General features: G+C 40.9%; 2 protein-coding genes across 5 annotated transcripts in view; one reads left to right on the forward strand and one right to left on the reverse strand.

The window, feature by feature from the left end:
• Positions 1-3379, forward strand: part of LOC311038360 (GTPase IMAP family member 8-like) — a 67957-nt gene extending 64578 nt beyond the window's left edge. For both annotated transcript variants that reach the window (XM_084047841.1, XM_084047840.1), the window contains exon 7: positions 418-3379. In XM_084047841.1, coding sequence (XP_083903967.1) covers positions 418-2996 — 2579 coding nt within the window. In that variant the 3' untranslated portion in view covers positions 2997-3379. The remainder of the gene's footprint in view (positions 1-417) is intronic.
• Positions 3380-6322: 2943 nt separating this feature from the next.
• hmgcs1 (3-hydroxy-3-methylglutaryl-CoA synthase 1 (soluble)) lies at positions 6323-23620 on the reverse strand. 3 transcript variants are annotated; one of them, XM_084047642.1, is made up of 10 exons: positions 23538-23620; positions 17774-18237; positions 16471-16596; positions 16044-16208; positions 13736-13904; positions 12357-12527; positions 11308-11414; positions 10544-10669; positions 9331-9491; positions 6323-8781 (listed from the first exon to the last, which is right to left on the reverse strand). In XM_084047642.1, the coding sequence occupies exons 2-10, from the start codon at positions 18228-18230 to the stop codon at positions 8707-8709; spliced, it is 1557 nt and encodes a 518-aa protein (XP_083903768.1). In that variant the 5' UTR covers positions 18231-18237; positions 23538-23620; the 3' UTR covers positions 6323-8706. The 3 variants fall into 3 exon arrangements, with proteins under 3 accessions (XP_083903768.1, XP_083903769.1, XP_083903770.1); XM_084047643.1 differs by lacking the exon at positions 23538-23620 and adding an exon at positions 22307-22427; XM_084047644.1 differs by lacking the exon at positions 23538-23620 and adding an exon at positions 22284-22393.
• Between the last annotated feature and the right edge of the window lie 291 nt (positions 23621-23911).

A 23911-nucleotide genomic window follows, 5' to 3' on the forward strand; every position in this document is an offset into this window, starting at 1 on the left:
CCACAATTAGTTTACCACAATAAGTTAATATACCAATAAAACTTAACCATGCGCTTAATCAAAAAGCATGACTGGTAAATTATGAATTATGTCCACAGTGATAGGATATTTGGCTTGTCAATATCAATGGAAGAAGACCCAATACCCCATTTCCTGGGCATCTTGTGTTTGGTTTAAACTTTAGTGAATCACTCTTGATTCACTAAAGCCTAACCCCTGCATTAATTCATGTTTGATGAGTTCAGCACACTGCTTCACAGTGGGGACGATAAAGGCCTATTGTACAACTGATACAGTACATGCCACCTACCTACAATGCTATTACTATTAGGGCACCGTTTTAGTTCTCAGAATGCCTTATTCATTTCTAAATTAATTTATTGAATGCAAAAAAAACATTCTCTTGTTTTTTTATAGCTTCTGGACTCAGGATTGTGCTTCTTGGGAAAAGTGAGGGCCAAAAGGTAAAACTTGGTAACCTTATCACAAGGAACGAGGCTTTTTGGTATAGATGGTGGTTTCAATGGAGGTACTGTGAGCCAAACGATGGGAAGTGGAAGGGAAAGTCTGTCAGAGTAGTGAAAACCACAGACCTCGCCTGTGGATCAGTTGATTTACTAAGACAGGAAATGGAGACATGTGCATCTCTTTGTTCACCTGGACCAAATGTGATCCTGCTTTTATTGAAGCCTTCTGAATTCACTGAGGGAGACAGAAACACGCTGAACATCATCCTGCGTTTGTTTAATCAAGAGGCCTTTAACTACTCAATGGTCATCACAACATATGAGGGGCATGAAACAAACATCTCTATAAAACGGACCATTGAAGACTGTGGAGGAAGACATTACGGGATGCCTGAAAATAACCGTTTATCACTGATGGAGAAGATCGAGAGCATTCTGAGTCAAAACAGAGGAACATACCTCACCTTTGGTAAAGGTAGAGACCACCTCGGGCGACCAAGCTGTAGAGACACCATGACACCAAAGTCCAACCCTCCTTTGAACCTGGTGCTGTGTGGCACAAGAGGAGCTGAGAAGACTGCTGTTGCCAACACCATTCTGGGTCAGACGTACAGCCCTGGGTCTAGTTCCTCTACAGAGTGTGTGAAGAGACAGGAGGTGGTGTGTGGGCGCTGGGTGACCCTGGTGGACCTGCCTGCCTTGTATGAAACATCTGAGGAGGCAGTGATTCACAATGCATTCAGCTGTATCTCTCTCTGTGATGAGGGTGTCCATGCCTTCCTGTTGGTTGTTACTGATGGTGCCGTCACCTACGAAGATAAGGGAGAGTTAAATACGATCCAGGATGTATTCAGCTCTGAGATAAATGACTTCACCATGGTTCTGTTGACTGTAAAATCAGATCAAAACACTTCTGGTTTTGCCAAAATTGAAGGTAACGACACAGACATCCAGGAGCTGCGTCAGAGCTGTGGAGGCCGATGCACTGTCTTCAACATTAAGGACAAAAAACAAGTTCCTGAGCTGTTGGATGCTGTAGAAAAGATGAGATCACCGGAGGGGAAAACACTCTGCTTCACAAGAGATATGTTTACAAAGGCCCAGATGGAAAAGGTCATACAACTGAAATTCAGGCGACATGGTGAATTTCAGTGGAAAGGTATTCCAGGTGATGGTGACAATCAGAGCAGTGATCACCTTAGGATTGTCCTGATCGGGAAGACAGGCAGTGGAAAAAGCGCCTCAGGAAATACTTTTCTGGGTCAGAAGATATTTGAATCCAAACCTTACCAGCTATCTGCCACCAAGTGTTGCCAGAAAGAATCTGGTGAAGTAGATGGTCATCCTCTTGTTGTAGTTGATACACCTGGTTTGTTTGATTCAAGTCGGAGCCACAAAGACGTTTGTGAGGAGCTGATCAAATGCTTCAATCTGCTGGCCCCGGGGCCTCATGTCTTCCTGCTGGTGTTAGAAATTGGCCGACTGACACCAGAAGACAAAGAGACATTGAAGCTAATCCAGAAAGCCTTTGGAAAGAATTCCAAGAAGTTCACCATCATTCTTTTCACAAGAGGGGACTCACTGAAGAAACACGATTTGTCCACTGAGCAATTCATAGACCAGGGTTTAGATGATTCCTTTAAGAACCTGATTGCTGACTGTGGAGGAAGGTACCACGTCTTTGACAACCATGATGAAAACAACCGTAAACAGGTCAGTGATCTGCTGATGAAGGTTGAGAACATGCTGGAGGTGAATGGTGGAGGATATTACACCACAGGGACGTTCCAGGATGCTGAAGCAGCCATTCAAAAAGAAGTGAAGAAGATTTTAAAAGAGAAGGAAGATGAGATGAAGAGAGAGATGGAAGCCCGGGCAAAAACACATGAAGAAGAAAAGAAAGAAATGAGAAAAAAGATGGAAGAGCAGCAACTTGAAATTCAAAAGGAGAGACAAATACGAGAGATACAACTGAAAGAAAAGGAGGATCAAATTAATAAATTGGATGAGGAGAGGAAGAAAGAACAGGAAACAAGAAAAGAGGAGGACAGAATAAGGAAAGAAGAGGATGAAACAAAACAAAAGGAGTGGGAAGAAAAACTTGTGGCCCTGGAGAGAGAGAAAAAAATAGGATATGAACTCAAGCAAGAAGAAATGAGAAAACAACGAGAGGAATGGGAAAAGGAAAGAGACGGATGGTGGGATAAAAGACACCAAGAAGAAGAAGAAAGAATAGAAGAAGAACGAAATAAATTAAAAATACTTCAGGACGAATTTAATGTGGAAAGAGAAAAACTCGAGAAAAAAAGAAGAGAAGAGGATGAATACAGGCGTCAAGAAGAGGAAAAGGTACGACAGAAAATGGAGAAAGATCATGAAGAAGAAAAACTGATGATGATGAAGGAATATGAATCCCAAGCCAGAAAAAAAGCAGAGGAATTCAATGAATTCAAAGAAAAACACCATCAAGTGGTTAAATATCAAGTAGAAGAACATATGACTCAAATGAAGCAATGCACCATATTATGAGATCATTATCACGATGTAAGCATTGAAGGTCTAAGCATTATGATTATTATCATATGTTCATTATTCAATCACATGATTTGATTGTACAGAACATATTTCTATGGCTCTTGTTAAGTCCGGTTAAAGGTTTTGTAATGATCTTGATAAATATGGTTAAATGTATTGATGTTGTTAAACTGTTTGGATAAAGGTTTTGTATTGATCTTTGTAAAACTGCATTGATTATTTGAAAGTATATGTTAACTATTAAAGCTTTGTATTGATTCTGTTAAACTAAAGTTTAGTTAACTTTTCAAGCATTAATTATTCTGTGAAACAACCGACTTAACTAGTAAATGCTTTTCCTCCTTCACAACAAATAAATAAATGAATACAAAATAATTAATAAATGAGGAATGCAAACTGGTTCTCTTTGAAGCGCTCATCATATTCCTACACAACTTTCATATGTTTCATATTCAATCATAAATAGCCATAATAATTTACTTCCAAAGTTTGCCCTATTTTGCCAAAAAAAAAAAAAAAAAAAAGTGTTTGTAGTCTTTGCACAGTCTTTTGTAGAAATAGGGGTCTCTGTCTCTCCAGTTCTTTGATAAAAAGAAAATCAATTTTCAAGGTGGGTTACAAATGTCTACCCATTTATCGGCTTCAATTTGATAGTGTTCCAGTTCCAATTTTGCCTGCTTAATTATGTGTTTCATTGCTTCCAATTTGACTTGTTTATCCTGTACTGTATCCTGTATGAGTTCTCTCTCCTCATTGGATAACATTGGTATCCTGTCCTGAAAATGTATTTTCTGTTTACTAAACAGAGACGGGGAGACCCCTTTTACTGAACAAACACTCTATATAGCAGGGGGTCCCCAGAAAAAATGAGGAACAGTTTAAACACTTGAGCCCTATTTGATTTAATTTTATAATGAGCATTATTGAGGGCCAATTGCGTGACGATGTGGTGGAAAGTGGGTGAAGTGATCCTTTAAGCCCTGTTTTATATATTAGTTATTCAATCAAATCTACCAGCTCACAACACGTCACGATGCTACGTGCTGTGAGCTTCCAGATCAGCTATTGGGGAACATGCATACACTGTATGGTCCTTTCAATTAATTGTTCACATCACTGTAAAACCACAATGGATACTGTACTTTCAAAATGATGTATTTATTTCTTGACAAAAGCTAAATCACGCCATTTTCAATGGCTATCAACATAAAATAACACAACAAATGTGTTTTGAGTTTGTCATCACGTCAAAAAGACAATTCGGCATCCATTTGTATCTTTTACAGTCATACGTTTTATCACTCAGTGTCATACCATGTCCTCAGCCACTTTACCAACCTCACACGGATGGGTAGTAACTAACAGCATTTAATCGGGATTACATAATCACATTATGAAAAATAAGTAACTATATTCAGCCCAGATTATGTTAAAAAAAACTCTGCCAGGTCAGGTAGGTTAATGTGGGCCAGCAATGTTGGGAATTCGCCAATCAAGCTGGAATGTGAAAAGGGAGTGCACATACAAAGTTTTACACAGATCAGTGCAGTTATAGGTAAAAAATAAGTGGCATTTCTTCCGGGTGTGAGATCTATTTTTATGGTTAATAAACATGTATAAATCAAATGTTCTTTTCATTTTGAAATGTTATAATTCTAATACTTTAAAAACAAAAGGCATGTTTATTTGTATTTTTTTGATTATAAATTAAATGGTCCCAAATAGAATCTTTGCCTATACTACGATAGGCTAGGCAAATCAAGGACACCATTCCTACTGCTTAAGAACATCTAGCGCTCTAGAGAGATTCAGCAACAAACAAAAAATACGAATATTCAACTCCAGCTTAAAATCAGTCCTGCTTTATGGGGCAGAGACTTGGAGAATAACAAAGACCACAACAAATAAAGTGCAAACCTTTATCAACAAATGTCTCTGAAGAATCCTGAATATACACTGGCCAGACACGATCAGCAATAACAATCTATGGATGAAGACCAAACAACTCCCAGCAGCAGATGAAATTGGGCGAAGAAGATGGATCGGGCACACACTACGGAAACCAGTGTCAAATACCACCAGACAGGCTCTGACATGGGACCCTCAAGGGAAAAAACACCTGGCGGTGGGATCTCCAGGCAGACACCAAGAGACTGGGATACACTGGTCGCACATAAAAGAACACCAGTCGACGGCCTATACCCTGGTAAGGGCGTCAGGCAAGTATGTAAATAGAAACTTTAATCAAATACAAACAAAAAATCTAATTGATTTCAATGTTTGAACCAAATATGGGTCAAAACATCTGTATTGGGTGATCTAACTCATGGTTTAACCTTGGGGCTTAAGTGGTTAAATGGATCTGCTCTGAAGAGGAATAAAACATTTCCATTTACAGCCCCCACAAATATACATCTATTGTATGTTTTAAAACTGCTTATTGGTAGGTCAACTAAAGTCATATAATTCTGTAATTTGAATAGTGAAAACCCTGCTCTCAAGTGTCACAGTATGCAGTCATTCTTTGGTTATGGAGCCACATTCCAGGCAGACGCTGTGAGTTTTCCCCTCAGTTTGGCCTTCTGCCCCTCAACAAATGATATGACCTAATGCTACAGTGGCCTTGAGTCCACACTGCCAAGGGCTGATTGTACCATTTTCACCTCTACTTCTTTCCTGTCAATGTTTTTAAACAGTGTCTTTTGTTGACATTCTGAATTCTTAACTTGCTCCCCATGCTCATCTTCAAATGAGTCCAGTGACTCTGATTAGTTAAGGGCTGAGCGTTTGTGAACGTTTGACTCTACAAACATTGATAATAATAATACATTGAATTAAATACTTTATTTTCATCAATCATTATTCTATTTGATGGCCTTCCTGCCTTGGCATTTGGCTTTGTGCCCTCAAAAAACGTACAACACCAAAGAACACAGGTTCTTTTTGACATTTCCTGAAACACTTTGACATTTAAGTGGAGTGCAGTACAAGGTTTCTACCTGACAGTTAGGATATGATGTATAGTGTAGATGGTAATAATGGTGTATTTATCAGAAGCGCTTTACAATGCACATTACACTCACCCATCGATAGCAGAGGAAACCATGCAAGACACCAACCTACTCATCAGGAGCAGTTAGGGGGTCAGTGTCTTGCTCAAGGACACTTCAACACTAACCCAAGGGGAGCCGGGCATCGAACCGAGAACCTTCCGATCCCCAAGCCGCTCTACAGCCTGAGCCACACAGATATCAAAATACATGTAAATAAGCTACTGTTTTATGTATACAAACGATTAATGACACATCAGCCAAAACCCATTGAAATGAAGATATTTATTTTGTAGCTCACCTCTCCATTACACCATCTATATACAGAATGTTTCTATAAGAGACATGTCATCATTCACCTATTGATTTATTGCTACAAAGTATAAATGTCCTTTGGGGTTAGTACTGTACAATACCATCAAAAGCTGGTAAAAATCATCTGTTGAAATAAAGCGGTCACATGTGGGTGTGACCATATCGTTAAAGGCATAGCATGGAACTTTGCCCTGTGTTTACATGACATAACAGTATATACTGTACATTTTATACCCATAATTTCCCTCTACACCAGCAGCCATGAACCACTGGAGTAGTGTGATGGTGTTTACCTGCAGAGACCGACAGTATTTTGGTGTTTTCATTGATTGTTTGGTGGCCCAAAAAATGGCGGCATCTACCAAAACAAACAGTGAAAAGACCAAATTACAGCGAGAGGGCAATGTGTTTCTGCCGGTCAACACCACAACACTACTCCAGTGGCTGTTAACTGCTGGTATAGAGGTAAATTATTGGTAAATTATGTTAAGTAGGGTTAGGTAAACACAGGGCAAAGTTACGCGCTATGCCTTTAAACAGAAACACTTGTGCACATGAATAAATGCTATATTCTGTACATCACAGCTACCATACACGTAAAACCCACAACTCCCTCCAAGCCCTTTAAACAGTAAGGCCCTGAAGAACTTTTTAAATCGCTATGCTTTTTTTTTTTGCACCTTTGCAAGCAACATGACAGATTTACCCATGAACAATGTATTTATGGACAGGGATTGCATACGAGTACATTAAGCAGTGGTGGACAATAACAAAGTACATTTACTTGAGTACTGTACTTTACTTGAGTAAAAACATTTTTTTTTAAATACTTGACTTTGACTCCACCACATTTAAAGGTAAAAAGTACATAACGAATGCCCCATTTCAAATGTAGTGAAAATAGCAGATCTACAACCTCACAACATACCGCATCGCGGCACACGTGAGCTTGTCGATCTGCTATTTTCACTAATATTGATTTAATTTCTTTTTTTCCTTCTGGAAAACCTTAGATTTTTTGACAGTCATTTTAATACAGAAATGCAATAGAAAATCGAGTAATATTTGATCAAGAGTATCTATATTTTGACTCAATTTAGTACTTTGTCCACCACTGACATTAATAACATTTGATGGCCGTTTAGCTTGAACTCAACTAAAAAACAAAGCTATTCGTGTTACGTTTGTTCAGAGGCGTCTTACCTGAAAAACATAATTCTAGCCTGGTATATGAATGTATGGATATAGACATCTTTCCAGAATCATATGGTATTAGTTTTAATTACTTTAAATTTAAACTGAGGTATTGTGCACACGGATGGCTATTACAGTGATGAGGCTAGCTGCTAGCATGTCTATATGATCATTTTGATCATTTAAAGGATTATGATACCTGATTCTCTTTTTTCCCCAACAACTTGAAAGTACATTTGCCATTACGAGAGGGAGGGGAAATGTAATGTTGAAAAATAGGTGCCAAGACATGATAAAATAAAAATTAACTATTGAATTGATAAAGAAAAAGCAATATCATTGCTTAATAAAAAAAAAGCCACATTCTTCACCCGTCATAAAACGGGGTCAAGTTTTTTGTTTTGTTCTGTTCTTTTAACAGTGTAGAAATGTCTACACTAATCGAGTTCAATTGACACCCTGGGTTTTTACCACGTAATCATATTGCCAAGCCATCAAAATGATCAAATAAAACTCTAAAGCAGTGGTTCTTCTCAAACCTTTTTTTCTGGATCAGGGCCCCACTTGAACATCTGGAAAGCGTCCGCGGCCCACCCATCGGACCCCTTAACACGCGTTAAGTGGTCAGATGGCTGAACCGTGCGTTTTCAGAGTTCATTTTAAACGATCAGTTAATCGATTGTGTTCTGGCTGGGATAAATGGAACTAACATAGTACAGGGTAATTCAAGTTTGTATTTATCTGAATCACAATGAAAACTATTTTTTTCAGGGTTTTAAAGAAAAAAATACAATTATATTTTTTCTTTTAACATAAATTATTTTACATTAATGTTTTTTTAAATCAATAAAATCTTAGTGTTTTTCTCACGAGCAGGCCCCTGCCCACAGGTTGAGAACCACTGCTCTAAACAATAAAGAGCAGGTGACCGTTCCAAAATGACAAGTGGATGAATTCTGTCATTTATGCAGATTCAAGCGGACAGACATTCTGCAGCCATGGAGTTGTAAACATAATCTGAGGGAGTTCCGCAGCAGGAGGGGGTCCCCCTGGTGGTAGCCTTGAGGAACAGCCGTCCCAAATGTCCCCGTTCATTTTTCCCCAGACCCCACACTGTGTTAACCTCACGGAGGTCTAAGTGTTTGTTAGTGGTCGCCGTTGGTGATGGCGTCCGTGGAGGCGGGCATGCGGGGCATCTTCTTAGCTGGGCTGGGGATGTGCTGGAGGCAAGAAGAGCAACAATCTGAGTCCTCTAAATCTACTTAGCTGGCCTGCCAGGTTATTGATTTAAAATTATATATTCTTTAGAGTTATATTTTCATGCAATAGCAAAGAATTGCAAAAATAGCCAATATACAGGTGAACAATGCGTCATAATGCGACATGTTGTGAGCTTGAAGATCTGCTATTTGCATTTTTTTGCGGGACATGCAACATGAAGCATAAAATAGGGCTTTAGTGGCTAATCAGACTAATATTTTTTGTTCATTATAACAAAAAGACAGTTTCTTTCATATTGTCAAAAAAAACAAAAACAAACATGCTTTTCGATTAATCGAAAGAATAATCTGGAAAATAATCGCTAGTTGCAGACCATTGCACTGTTGCTACACCTCTCGTACATACGTAGCTTTTCATTGTTCTAGATGATTCACTGTAATAAAACGTTATATTATGCATTATACCACCATGCCTTAGTTGTGTCCCTTACCCCTATAGACCCAGAGAGGGTCCTAACAATTGGAGGGGACAGCCTTAGATGATCGTACCTCGGTGGTTGTCTTAGAGTTGAGCAGTGCTGCTTCGGGGTGTACCTTCTCCTTATCGTGGGAACGTCTGGCGTACGTCCTGCGGTGCTGCTCGTCAATGCGCGTCAGGTACCATGTCCCCGGGAAGAGCTCGTCCACTGGGCTCTGCGGTACGTAGCTGGCTGCAGACAGGAGGGAACACAAACCTTTAAAACCGTGCTTCTCTAACTGTTTCATATCAAGGGACCCCCATAAGGACCCCCATAATTGTAAACAAACGGCTATTTCCAGGTACAATGTCTGTAGATATTTACAATATAAAATAGAGTGTCCAGAACATTAGCTATGTCTAGTTTGTTAACCTGTGGAAATTTAGAACAAAACAATACAATTCAAAAAATGTGTCCAGTTCTTCCAGAAATAAGGTTAATGAATGATACTGCCTGTGTTATCTACTCAGAAATGCGTCTTAGTTAGGTGATGTCATGATGATTCTGTCTATGTCAGTATTATTTTTATGTTGCATCACTTCCTTTTATTATTTTTGTCCCCAGAAAAGGACTAGAAGCTAGAAGAGTGATATTGAGACCTGTTTTGCTGTGCATTGTAAATGTGTTGACTATCAGTTTCTAATCAATGGAGCAACTATTTAAGATATCTCACCTATATTTGGAGTTCATGGCAAGGTACCTACATGACCTAAACTTCTACCAAAGGTACATTTTGCTTTAAATAAGCACTTCACCCATTTTCAACCTCTTCTTCATACAGTATAACTGCTAATACTCAATATAAAATGGCAACATTTCTACTCACTCTGTGTCTCAGAGGAGGGCTGTGGACAGTTCAGAAACCTGCCTACCAGCGAGAACATCAGCCTTGGTCATTTCAAACAAGATTTCAAACCTTTTAAATGTTTTACCAATGCAATCGCAATGGCTTCTATGTCAGTATGCTAACTTTCCAGGAAGGAAAAGCAGCCGTTTCTCTTAGCTTGGAATCTCCATTGAGGATATCACTGGTAGACAGGTTTCTGAACTGTCCACAGCCCATCAAAGAGACACAGAGTGAGTAGAAATGGTACCATCTTATAATGAGCATTAGTGAGGACTGATTATATGAAGGTTGAAAATGGGTCAAGTGTTCCGTTTAGTGTTTAAATGTCAGATCTATTTACTAGAGGGATAGCCTGAGTTCTAACTAGTGGTGTGAGCTGGTAACAGCAGATTCGTACCCAGGTGGTGGGTCTCTTCTCGCAACTTCATGTTCTCAGCGAACACGGCCGGAGACACCTTCCTCCGTGAGTCCAGACGATCCTTCAGGTCGCTGAGGCTGGCCACCAGCTTGTCCAACGCAGAGCCTGCACACAAATACATCCAATAAGTCATCACATTTAACAGAAAGCTTTAAGTGAAATTCTTTGGTTAAAATAAAACGTTTTTTTCGTTAAAGAGTAAAAGCTCTATGAAATCATTTATATAGAGCCATGGTTCTCAAAGGGGACCCCACTAACAGGTCCATTTGGTTCCATTTGTACACTCTCAGAGTTAAATTAACATTGATTTTACAATATGAATTGGGGTCCCAGAGATAGAAATGCCATTAAATGGGGGTCCGTAGCCTAATGCATGTCAAACTGGGGTCCTTGAAATTAAAATGGTTGAGAATCACTGCAAGAGAGCTGTAAAAATCTTATCTTATGGGGGTCCCTGGTTTATCCTTTCAAATGGGGGTCCGTGGGGTAATAAGTGTCAATTTAGGGGTCCTTGACATGAAAAAGTTTGAGAACCACTGATATAGAGTGATTGTTCTCCCCGTCTCTCCAGCTTTTTAGTAAACACAACATCCATATTCAGGTGGTATCCCAACCTGAATATGTATTTTCTGTTTAGTAAAGAGGTGGAAGTATGACGTGTATTATTTCATTGTCACATAATACGAACACAATGCACTGGGGGCGATTTGGGCACACAAATGCATTTGTTGTGGTGAACTCACCAGGCGTGCAGTCTTGAGTCACGGTGACAGAGTAGAGCGTAGCGGCGAACCCAGATCCGTAGGAGAACAGGCCGATTCTCTGACCCGTTAACTGCTGGAGGGTGTGTCTGTAGGGAACAACACAGGACAGGATATAGTCACACTTGAACAGCTCTAATTTACCTTCTTACTTGTGTACAAAACTATACATTGCAGTTCTATTAAATGTTGTATTATATTGTAGGCCTACTGTCTGGTTTCTTCCTCAATAGACATATCATCCACCTATTGTGTGAGTTTTGGTGAGCTGGGCTTCACTGTGCGAGGACAGAGACCAGACCGCCGTACATACATGTTGTGTGTTGTGTCGTGTTGTCTTACGGTACACGCACACTACAAGATAACCAGGTGTATTTGGTGTAGAGAACGGCGGGATGTGTGTGGAAGGGCCCGTTCCCTAACCCAGTTTTGATCTGGGGGCGATTATCGGGCACGATTACACTCTAGTGTGAGCGTTCACAGGTCCAATCTTAAGCCTACCGATTTGCTCACAAGACGTTCCGGGGCCGACCCGGTCGTTTTCAAACATGTTTGATATTTATCTGGATGCGCACTATAGTCCGAGAGAAAGACGGTCTACAAGGAGACAGATGTGAAGTGAATGAGAGGACTTTTGGCACCTGCAACCGGTCAAAACAACAAGCGCATTGGACAGCTGAGGCTTGTAGATATGTGGCAAGAACATTGTCCATAACGTGTCTTCACAGACATAATACAACCGCTCTTCACCACTGCAAGTTTAATTGGCTCTGTTTGTCGTTTACATCTGCTACCACTCAGCTTCTGCTTCCGCATGTGATTCACGTGAGGTGGATACAAATCTTGTAGCATGTTTAAGATAATCGTATAAAATATATAGTGTAAAATAAGATTATATTGTGATGCTACTAGATTTACAAATCGTTTAAGATTTTCAAAGTCCTGTAAACCGGCTTTGCTGTGCGAGGACGGGCGTGAGGCATCCATGCTGGGTGTGTGTACATGTTGTGTAGTTGTGTGGTAGTACGTACTGTGCTAGTACGGAGGCGAGGCATCCGTACACGGACGGTGTGTACATGTTTCCGTTCTGGTTGGAGACCAGCAGAGATAGTTTGGTCTTCTGTTCAAACAGCTCAGCGCTGGCCTTCATGAAGGCCTTCTCCACGTCACGGTCAAAGTACGTCTCCTCTGGCTTCACCTCCCTGAGGAACACACACACACACAAACAAATTATTTTAACCACTTGCACTATATACACTAAATATCTACACCAAAATTGCAGATCTACAAGCTGGGTTCGACCAGGTTTCGAATCTTGGGTTCGACTCTCGGGTAGGACATGCAATATATAGTTTACGACTTATGTTATGTTTACACCGTGTAAGTTTAACCACATATGTCAGTGTTTGTCCCCAACGTGATTAGACATACAGTATAGAGCTCAGCAGGGAAAGCCCACTTTTGGAATGCCGCTGATTCCGAAAGAGAACTCTTAGATATTAATTGATTCCGTTCATAAAAATAATTGGAAAACTCAAAAAAAGGTGAAGGTATTAGGTTTGTGGGTAGTGATGTATTTCCCCATGACAGGGTGAATTAAACATGTTTTTCTTACAACTAGACCGATTGTATACAGACGTGTGGCTTCTAAAGGAGCATAGCAAAATATAATTTTACCACTAGGAGTGGTTGTAAAAACCTTGTGGTAAGTTTTCTTCCGGAATCTCAGTGTTGAGCTCCATTTACAATATTGTCACGACGCTCATGTTGTTATTGTCTGGAGGAAATATTAATTTAGCTGTTGTAATCCTTCATATGCTGTGAAGAGTTAATATCTCCATGTAGGGATACATATCTACTGTAGGTAGATGCCATTATGTAGCAACTACAGCTACAACATATCTGTATATTTATATAATATCCTGCTTCTTTTCTTTTCTCTCCTGCTCTTATTCTACCTACCACAAGGTAGTACCCTCATCTCACCACAGGGTGTCACCCTTGTCCTTTATTTATGTAGCTCAGTCAATGATACACAATGTGGATTTTGTTTATTTCTCTAAAAATAAATATTTGCATTTATATGTAACTTTATTTTACTGTTTCTGTTCAAAATGGACATGCAATGTTTATAGATGTATGCATGTTTGAATGATTTGGTTCTTCTATATGGAGAATATTTCATAGTAGTCTATGTTCTGTTGCTGTCAAGATGCCAGTGACTAATGGTGGATTTTTTAAGAGAGCTTGACTTCCGAAAATATGAATCGGATCAATTTGAACGGCCATATGGGCATGCCAGGTAAGTGCTTGGCAGCTAAATGCATCATGGGAAAGGGTCCGTGGCCTAATGCATATCAAATGAGGGGTCATTGAAACAGAAAAAAAAAAAGGTTGAGATATACAGTACCTGAAGGCCTCCAGGCCAGCGAAGGGTCCCGTCTGGGTGTCGGGGTTGGGGTGTCCCAGGAAGTCGTTCATCATGAGGCGGGCCAGAGACTTCTGCACCAGCTTACAGTACGGAGAGTGAAACACCACGTAGCCGAAGTCCTCCAGGCTGAAACGCCTGTCCAAGCCCTCTGAAAACAAAACAAACGACCGATCAAAAACTATGCCTCACTACAGTGCTGAAACGCCCGGCGAAATTTCAATGTAGGTATTTAGCAGACGCTCTTATCCAGAGTGACTTCGAATAAGCAAGGTAAACACGTACGTCCGGGACCCCTAGGGGGTCCTCAGAGCTACTATAGGGGGTCCGCCAAATCTTTGTGTGATAGGATTTTTTTTTTTTTACATTAACCACTTGAACCCTAGAATTCCTTTTCTGAGGGGAACATTAGCCAAAAATAGCAGATCTACAAGCTCTCAACGCCTCGCAGCGGCTATTTTTGGCAAAGAGGCTATATGGGTGTAGAGGGAAAAAAGAGCAGACTAGGTAAAAAAAAAAAACTTTAATCTGAAACACAATTGTATACAATATAGAGTAGAGTAGGGGGTCCCTGCTTTATCTCTTTCTTAGCAAGGGGGTCCTTGGCCTGAAAACTTTTGAAGACCCCATGTCTAAATAATATAGTATCAAAATGACATGTACAAACTATAGGATATACCAGGTAAATAATGAACCTAGCATCCATCCCAACTAAAGATATTTCCGTTTGCTGCTGCCTTTGATTGAGTCATTTTTCTTTTTCTCTTTTCTTTTCTCTTCTGCACTGTAACTGCATCTATTCATTTTTACTTATTTTGTTTTATCCATCCTAATGTCATTGTATAATTGTGTTTCCTTATTTAATTGAATTGAATAGGCTCCATGCACAGCAGCCATATTATCACTTCCTTCACAGGTGTTACCAATGATACTAATGAAGGCTCTGTTCCATTTAGTGTAGCACAGTGGTTTCCACGACCCCCATACCTCTGAGTGTACAAATGTACAAAAGAGTGTACATTTGTACACACTCAGAGTTACAAACCCATAAGGGGCCATTTGGAAGCCCATGAGGGTCCCTGGACCCCAACTGTAGACCCACTGGTGTAGCAGAGTGTTTCCAGTGAGCCAACATGCACAATATCAGCACCCTGACTCTGTTTGACCAGAATGGAACAGAGCCTTCATTAGTATCATTGGTAACACCTGTGAATGTCTTCATAATATGGCTGCTGTGAATAGAGCCTATTGCCGGGTTGAAATGTGCTATACGAATAAAACTGCCTTCCCTATGTCTATCTAATCTAAATGACATTTTGAACATTGTGTTCAAGAAAAAAACAAAAGAACAAGTAACAAAAACATGAGAACAAATGACCAAATATGCTTACAGTAGCAAACATATAAGTACTCATTATGCAGAATGGTCCATTTCACAATCATATAATTGGATAGTAATTAGTGAAGCATTAATGTGCTCATCACTTTAATGCTGCAGCTGGTGAAGGTGGGGTTGTTTTTAATTACTTAATGAGCTGCTGGGTAGATTAACCTAAATGGAGTTAATTCATTGCCCTATAATTGCGCTGTAGATTAATCGCTTTGAGCGTCCCTATTCTGGGGCAAAAAAACAGAGAAAGTAGCTGAACAACAAGCTCACAACGGGTCACGTTGCAAGCTTGTAGATCTGCTATTTTTAAATGTTTAAAAAAACAAAAAAGACGTTTGCCTAGAAAGACAGGAAAGACCAGAAAGCCAGGTTGAAAGTGGTTAACCACTTGAACCCCCAGCGTCCATATTCTGAGGGGAAACATTAGCCAAAAACAGCCGATCTACGAGCTCGCATTGTGAGCTTCTAGGATCGTCTGTTTTCGGCACAACAAAAAAACATTTATGGCAAACTGTTGTAGCTCACATCCGTTCAGAAGGTTTAAGTGGTTATAAATCTGTAAACATCAGCTGCATAATTATCAATACCGATGTCGTCAAAAAGGTCAAATAATGACCGATACAGTCATACAGTATCGGTCTGTCTCTGGTAGGGATGAGACGATAATCGTTATTATCGTTTATCGTGATAAAAAAACGCTCACAATAATCACATCGCAGAGATTTATCGTGAAATTGTCCTCCATCATACAACTAGGATTAATTAGCTTTTGTTGGGCTGCAAATTCAGTACAACTTCCAAAAAAAGCTCACAACGCGTTGCGTTGCAACGCGTTGTGAGCTTGTATATCTGCTATTTTTGGCGAACGTGGGTGGTGGTGAACCGGGCGTTCCGTCTCACCTCGTTGCCACTGCGCGTGGATCTTGTTGCGGTACACCGAGTAGCAGCGGTCCAAGGCACTGAGGTAGCATTCGATGGACAGCTTGCCGTCCACCACGGGGTACTCCGACAGCATGTCCGGCTTGTAGAAGTCGTAGGCGTGCTGCATGTGTGTCGCCCGCAGACCTGCGGAAAAACAACACGGTGCATTCCGTTCATTTTCCCTTTCATCATGGGTTAGCTGTAGTGTCAATGTAATTATCAATAATCATTTTATAAAATTGCTTAAATCAATTAATTTGATTAACTTATTAAGTACAATGGACCACAACTTTTAACTGTACTACTCGTACCGTTAATAATCTTGTTAATAAAGTATTCAATCAATCAATCAAACAGTTGCACCCCTAGTGTGGACTGCAGTGTATTGGGGATGGGATGCACTGACCTCGGTCGAAGATGAGAGGAGCGTCGGGTCCCACCAGCATGGCCACCGCTCCGGCGCCGCCCGTGGGCCGGGCGCTTCCGGTGGCGTAGACGGCGATGTCCCCCGCTACCACCAGAGCATAGCGACCTAGACCAGCACAACGCAGAGAGAGAGGACACAATGTCTTTAGTTTAGAACAAGAGACGTCTCTCCTCCAGAATTCTGCACTGACTCACTAGAGATGGCAGAAACCTCCTATTTCCATATTTTTACCTTTTCTTTTTCTTAAAAAATGCCCTATTTGATGCTACAGCGTCACACTAAAGTATCAAAAATAGCAGACCTGCTTGTAGATGTGCTATTTTTTCATTTGAATCCTGAAAAGTAACAGTTTAGGACATATGAGGCGACAGGGACGATATGATAAATCCTTTTATTAATACTGGTTAATGGGAGGGGCGGCGGGGTGGCCGGTGGACCACAGCCATGTCATTATGACTCAGTCATAACCATAAACAAACCCGATACGCCCCATTATAAGGGCGTATCGGGTTTGCCATAGATCCGACCGCTATGCCCATATATACCCATATATGGGACCAACCGACTTCAAACCCAGCGGGCTCACCGGCAAGGAATCGAGGGAGTGCGGTGCCGGGCCGTTGGGTCATTCGGATATTCGGTTGTCTAGAACCGCAGATCCAACCGATATGCCCATACAGTATATGGGCATGCCAATATATGGCCATATTATACTGATGACATCAGGGATCTCCATATACTGTACAGTATATGGGCATAAAATAGACACAGGTAGACAGACAGATACAGAGATCTCCATATATGGGCACAACGGGTACTCTGATAAAGCCCGCGACACTATGACACAGACATATCGGTCGGATCAGCGGTGCCGGTGAGACATAAATGGGAACCTCTACTAACTTAAGACCTGGAACGCATCTGTGTCACTTTAGATTTCTTTGGCTATTCAAAATTTGCAGATCTACAAGCTCATAGCGCGGCACCGAGTGCCGCGCAACGAGCTTGTAGATCTGCTATTTTTGAACAATCGTGAAAAAATATTTTTAATATTTTTTTCAAAAAACTGTTAGGATTTTGTTTTTAAATTAAGAATCGCCTCAGGTCTTAATGGGTTAAATATAGTAAGAAATGACTGACAATGACTGCAACCAATAATCAAAATAAATAATAATGTACTACGGTCAAAACAGGACATATATAATGAATAACTTTATACTTTCAAAAATGTCTAAAAAAAACAGAAAAAAAAAAGAATCCGGCTTTTTTTTTTAATCCTCACCGTCCCAGGAGCTGGACTCCACCCAGTTGACGGCGTTGAAGAGCGCGGCCGTGCCGCCGTAGCAGGCGTTGGTGGTGTCGATGCCCTCCACGTCCGTGTTGCCGCAGTCCTCGAACAGCTGCATCAGCACCGTCTTCACCGACTTGGACTTGTCCACGATGGTCTCCGTGCCCACCTCCAGGCGGCCCACGCTGTCGTACGCCAGCCGGCTGGCCTCCATCAGCCGCTGCACGGCCGTGAGGCAGAGCGAGTTGATGTCCTCGCGGTCGCCGCAGAAGCCCATGCGCGCCTGGCCCAGGCCCACCGTGTACTTGCCCGCCGAGGCGCCGTCGAACGCCTCGAGCTCCGCCTGGTCCACGTACTGCGAGGGGAAGTACACCTCCATGGCCAGGATGCCCACGTCCTTGGGCCACGCGTTGTTGTTCGCCAGGCTGGCGCCGGGCGTCGATCCGGGCATTCTGTGTCTGTTGGTGGGGGGGGGGGGGGGGGGAGAGGGAGGGAGGGAGGGAGGGAGAAAGAAAGAACGGGACGTTTAAATAGAGCCGAGAGGCGAGATGACTTTCGAATCGATATGACTGAAAAATCCAGTGGTGGAAAAGGTACTCAATTCCAAATTTACTTGAGTAAAAGTACAAAAGTATTGGTATAAAATGTACTTAAAGTACCAAAAGTAAAATAACTAAAATGTTTGAAAATAGCAGATCTACAACTACTTTGTGAGCTTGTAGATCGGCTATTTTCAAATAGCCTACGTATAAAATAGGGCTGAAGTGGTTAATGTATGTTTTATATTACAATAATTTATATCTGCAAAGTAACTAGTAACTAAAGTTTTCAAATAACTGTAGTGTACCTCAAAATGTTACTTTTAATTAAGTACAGTACTTGAGTGAATGTACTTAGTTACTTTACACCACAACTGAAATCAATATCAATATCTCTACTCAACGCTGTGTCCGCTGCAATGTTCTTAGAACCTGTGTTTGTCTCAAGAACCTGGACAGATGTATCCTAAGCGGCTTTGTGCTCAAACTACTACTAAAACTGGTAACGCGAGGCCTCTCATATGCATTTAGCCTATGTCCGATCGGGTCATCACAATGAAGGCATGACGTTAACTTTCAACCATAACCGTATATGGATATCCACATCATCTCTACGACTAAATATGGTGTATGTGACGACCAATCTGTCTGAGTCCGTTCATGACGCCAGTCCCTAAGGTGTCTGTCAGCCCATGCCATGACCATATATGGGCCAACCATGTCCAAATAATGGACCATTGTAAAACGCAAAAAAGAAAAGTGTTTTAATGCCTTCAAATACAAACTATAACTTTACGGTGTTTATCTAGGCATATACGCATTGATTGATTGATTGATTAATTAGTCAGAAATGTAAACAGCACAGAGGTACAGTAAGACATTTGGGCTAAAAGGATAGCACAAAAAAACGTCCTGGGAACTTGTTTCCATTGTGGTCCTATGTATTCAATTCATGAACATAGCATATTAACACATTTAAACATGGCTTAAAAACCATGCATACTACTTGGCAATACGTTTTGAGTAACAACTCGTCCTTGGGCAGCAACGGTAAGCGTGTGCAAACTCTGCATGTTTTTAAGACATGCTTCACCGAGATAATGCTTTTTTTTTGCATTGCACATTGGTCTCCCTCCTTGTCTGTTTTGCCATGGAAATGAATGGCAGTCTACAATAATAGTTTTTTTTTTAAACTACATGAACCCTATAGTCCCTATTCTGAGGCAAACGTTCAGCAAGAATAGCCGATTTACAAGCTCACAACTCCACAATCAAAGCCACATCAAAGACAAGCGTAAACACCTGGTATACATGCGTATTAGTCAGCCTCTGATTGAACAACAGACCAAGGTGAGGCAGACACATACCAAGTGTGCATGCTAGTCTTTGATGAGGCTTGGATTGTGTGACATTCAAGCGTCATCACCAGTGTTGCCAAGTCTGCTTATTATAAGCGGGCTTGTTTTGTCTGTAAAGTCGCTTGTAAATATATTGGTAGTTCTGTGTTGTTTTTTGGGGGGTTTCTAAAGTGTAGTTGCTTATTTGGGCTTGTTTCCTAATGTCGTTTAAACCAGTGGTTCTCAAACATTTTCATGTCAAGCACCCCCAAAATGTATACGCATTTGTCCGCGAACCCCCATCTGAAAATATACTGTGCCAGGGACCTCCATACACGATTTGTGTTGTTAAAATGTTTAAAAAAGCTCACAACATCGGCTATTTTCAAATAGGCAATGTATCTGCCTACACATATGGCATGTCCTAGTATGAGCGAATAGGAGAAGGGGATCAACGTCACGTGATTCCCTTGTTTGACCCGGCAAAATCCCGGATGTGAGTCTCAAATAATATGATTATTAGCAGAATCGCGTAAAGTTTCGAATATTTGGCGGTCCCGTTTTCATTTCTCACAAGATGGGTGGCTGTTGCAATGACCTGCACTACAATACTTCAGCATATGTTGCGCTATGACGATATGAACCCATAAAATGTAACAATGTGTACGTTCTGTAATGCAATTCCAATGGTGAAAGCTGTGTTGTTTCACCCGGTGAAGGAATGGCGGATTCGGCCACACCCCGAAATACCCGTATGTGTGTCTCAAAGAATACCTGTAGGGTTGAAGAGGTAAAACTAATGTAATGGTCGCTTCATTTGGGCTTGTTTTTGTAGACCGGGGACACTTGTTTCTCTTGCGACATCTGGGTCTGTCTGGCAACACGGCTCATCACACACACACCCCCTGTTAGTGTGCACTCTGAGTCAAACCACAGTTTGGTTGTAAAAACAACAACATTTTAATGCTTTAGAGCAGTGGTTTTCAACCTTTTTCATGCCAAGGACCCCTAAATTGACTCCATCTGAAAATATTGTGCCAGGGACCCCCAGAAACAAAGATTTTAATTAAAAATGTTGTTTAAAAAATATATATTCAAAGATATGCACACATTTTCAAATTTTTCAAAAATAGCAGATCTACAAGCTCATAGTGCGGCACTCGGTGCCGTGCTATGAGCTCCCCAATGAACCCCTATGAGCCCCCCCCCCCCAAGGGCCACTGGTGGTCCCCGGACCCCTGGTTAAGAACCACTGCTGTAGAGCAGCAGGGTTCCCAAACTTTTCAACTCAAGACCCAAAAGATACACTTGTTGTCTCCCCAAGACCCAAATTTACAAACAAACATACATAATTAATCACTTAAAGGGGAAGACCACTCATTTTCAACATTGAACTATGTCTTTAATCACTGATCACATGACCTCAATCAATTATCCAATTCTAGGCAACAGAGGGGGGGGGGGGGACTTTTTTCTTATTTCCACACAACAGCTCTAAGGTGTATTAAAGACATAGTTCAACGTTGAAAATGAGTGGTCTTCCCTTTAAGCCCTATTTCAAAAATGGTGAAAATCAGGGGGGGTCCACACTAGTCTCCAACGTTAATGTGGGGGTCCTCTGCTTGGATAAGCACTGTGTTACGCCACAATCAAGTGTGGTGTTGAGGTTGGAGGACAGGGTGACACCATCACCATCAGAGCTACGGTGAGATAACAGATGAGTAGGTCAAAGGTCACCCTGATCCAGCTAGCTCAAGGCCACACACACATAACAAACCTTTCACCCAGTTCCTGTAGTCCTCAATAGGCTCTATGCCCTTATTTTTTAACTCTATGCACAGCAGCCATATTGTGAAGACATTCACAGGTGTTACCAATGATACTAATCAAGGCTCTGTTCCATTCTGGACCATAGACTGGACAAACAGAGTCAGGGTGCTGACTACACTGGAAACACTTTGCTACACCAGTGGGTCCAGCCAGGGACCCTCATGGTTCCATGAGGGGGTTTCCAAATGGCCCCTTACGAGTGTGTAACTCTGAGTGTACAAATGGAACCAAATGGACCTTAAGGGTCCATTTGGACAGAATGGACACTCTCAGAGTTCTGGGGGTCGTGGAAATGAAAAAGTCTGAGAACCACTGTGCTACACTAAATGGAACAGAGCCTTCATTAGTATCATTGGTAACACCTGTGAAGGAAGTGATAATATGGCTGCTGTGCATAGAGCCTATCTGACAGACAGACAGACAGACAGACACCACGAGCCTTTTAATCATGGACATCACCGTTCATTCATCACCGCATGTTATTGACAAAAACACAGTGACATAACTCATGACACATGTGGATTAGCATCCACTACTAGGCTAACGTTAGGTTAGCCTGCCTGGTAGGGAGGCTAAACAAAACGATCAGATGCATTGATCAAGCCAGCCCTGTTCACCTGATCAGCAATAGTGATCACCAGAACCTTTCTACTCGATCGATCCCCAGGAACGGGCTATAGTGTAAGAACCGGTAAAACTCAACCCATGGAGGATAGAACCCCGGCGACCTCCATGGCTAGCAATGTTAACACATACGATTGTAGTGTAGGAGCGATCTGACGGCTCTAAACTACATACAATGTGGACCGGGGGACTCGAACCTGGCCGAAGAAGACGCTGATCGGAACCGGTTAATCGACGTTATTGATGGTTATTGATGATCGATGCTCTCCTCAAGTCCATTCAGCAACCTGACTCTTGACTGTCACTAGCAGTGTTGCCAGATTCCGTGAGAGAAACAAGCAACCAGGTCTAGGAAAACCAGCCCAGAAGAAGCGAGTTTATGGGCCACACGAGCACTTTAACATATACAGCAGCTATTTGATAACAGCAGCAGAAGCTCACAACGCGTCGCATCGCGACGCGTTGTGAGCTTGTAGATCGGCTGTTTTCAAATACAATCTTGCGGGGAACTTATAATAAGCAGATCTGGCAACCCTGGTCACTAGCCTGTTTGGTGTCACATCGAAATGCGTCCCCCCAACAATACTAGCAAACTACTTCAAGTTCTATCATTAATATTATTATTATAGCCTACATTATAGTCAATTAACGTTGCTAGTTTAGTCAAGTTATACATAAAAATAAAATAATTTGTCGTCTTCTAAATCTCAGCAAAACAAATATTTCTGGTGGTTGTAAAAAAAGGAAATAAATAAATTCACGTTTTTTATCATCATTATTACTATTGACTCTCAGCTGGTGAACTGTGCACTAGAAATAACTATACAAAATATATAGAAACGATCATAGTCTGTAAAACGTAAGATATCATCGCTTTTTATTGTTTTTAATACAAAAAATAGTAGTAATAATAATACATTTTATCTGTAACGCACTTTATATTTGAACTAAATCTCAAAAAGATTAAAACAATAATAAAAACAATTAAATGAATACAATTCTGATCAATTAAATGGTCAACTAACACACAGATAAGAAACGTTTAAAACGTTTATAATAATAATAATAATAATAATAATAATAATAATAATAAACAATCACTGTAGTGATAAAAAAAAAAAACATGGTTCCATAGTCCTATTTGAATCAGCATGCATTTTATTTAAGTATTTAAGGAATTTGTTTTTTTTTTATATTTCACCGTCGTTTAGCTGCCTATAAATAACTGTAAATTATTTCCTCCCTGAAGGGGTACACATGGAACCAAATGGACCCGCAAAAAAAAAACAACTCCACCAGGACTTTTTTTGTGTAAATCCTTTTAGACTAAAGTGCTTGACTGTACTCATGCTGTTTACATTTCTGTCCAATAAAATGTTCAATCAATCAATCAATCAACATATACAAATTAACAAGCAATTCACTCACCTGGAAAAGTTGGAATGTATCCTAAAAAAAAACTTATAATAAAATAAAACAAAGGTGTGTGTTGTGATGGTCCAGTTAAAACCTTTAAACGGCTCTAATCTGCTGCTCCTCTAAATCTATTTATAAGGACCTGCGTGGCCCCGCCCCGTCCCGCCCCCTCGTGCACCCCTCCGTCCAATCAGCGTCTCCCGTCGCCAGTTGTGGAAAGTAACTGAGTACATTTACTCAAGTACTGTACATAAGTCCAATTTTGAGGTATTTCTTGCGTTATAATAATAATACTAATAATACATACCATGTATATAGGGCTTTTCTAGGTACTCAAAGTCGTTACTGGTGTATTTCCAGTTTTCTGTACTTTTAATTTTACTCCA

Source organism: Gymnoscopelus microlampas (assembly GCF_963454915.1).
Source record: "Gymnoscopelus microlampas genome assembly, chromosome: 21".
In the NCBI taxonomy this organism is placed as follows: domain Eukaryota; kingdom Metazoa; phylum Chordata; class Actinopteri; order Myctophiformes; family Myctophidae; genus Gymnoscopelus; species Gymnoscopelus microlampas.

Excerpts from the sequence above, each read along its gene's own strand:
- hmgcs1 (XM_084047642.1), bottom strand. The coding sequence starts at position 18,230 with ATGCCCGGATCGACGCCCGGCGCCAGCCTGGCGAACAACAACGCGTGG. Across the intron at positions 11,415-12,356 it reads CTCGCCTCCGTACTAGCACA|ACACACCCTCCAGCAGTTAA; the intron begins GTACGTACTACC and ends TGTTCCCTACAG. Across the intron at positions 8,782-9,330 it reads ACTCTAAGACAACCACCGAG|CACATCCCCAGCCCAGCTAA; the intron begins GTACGATCATCT and ends TCTTGCCTCCAG.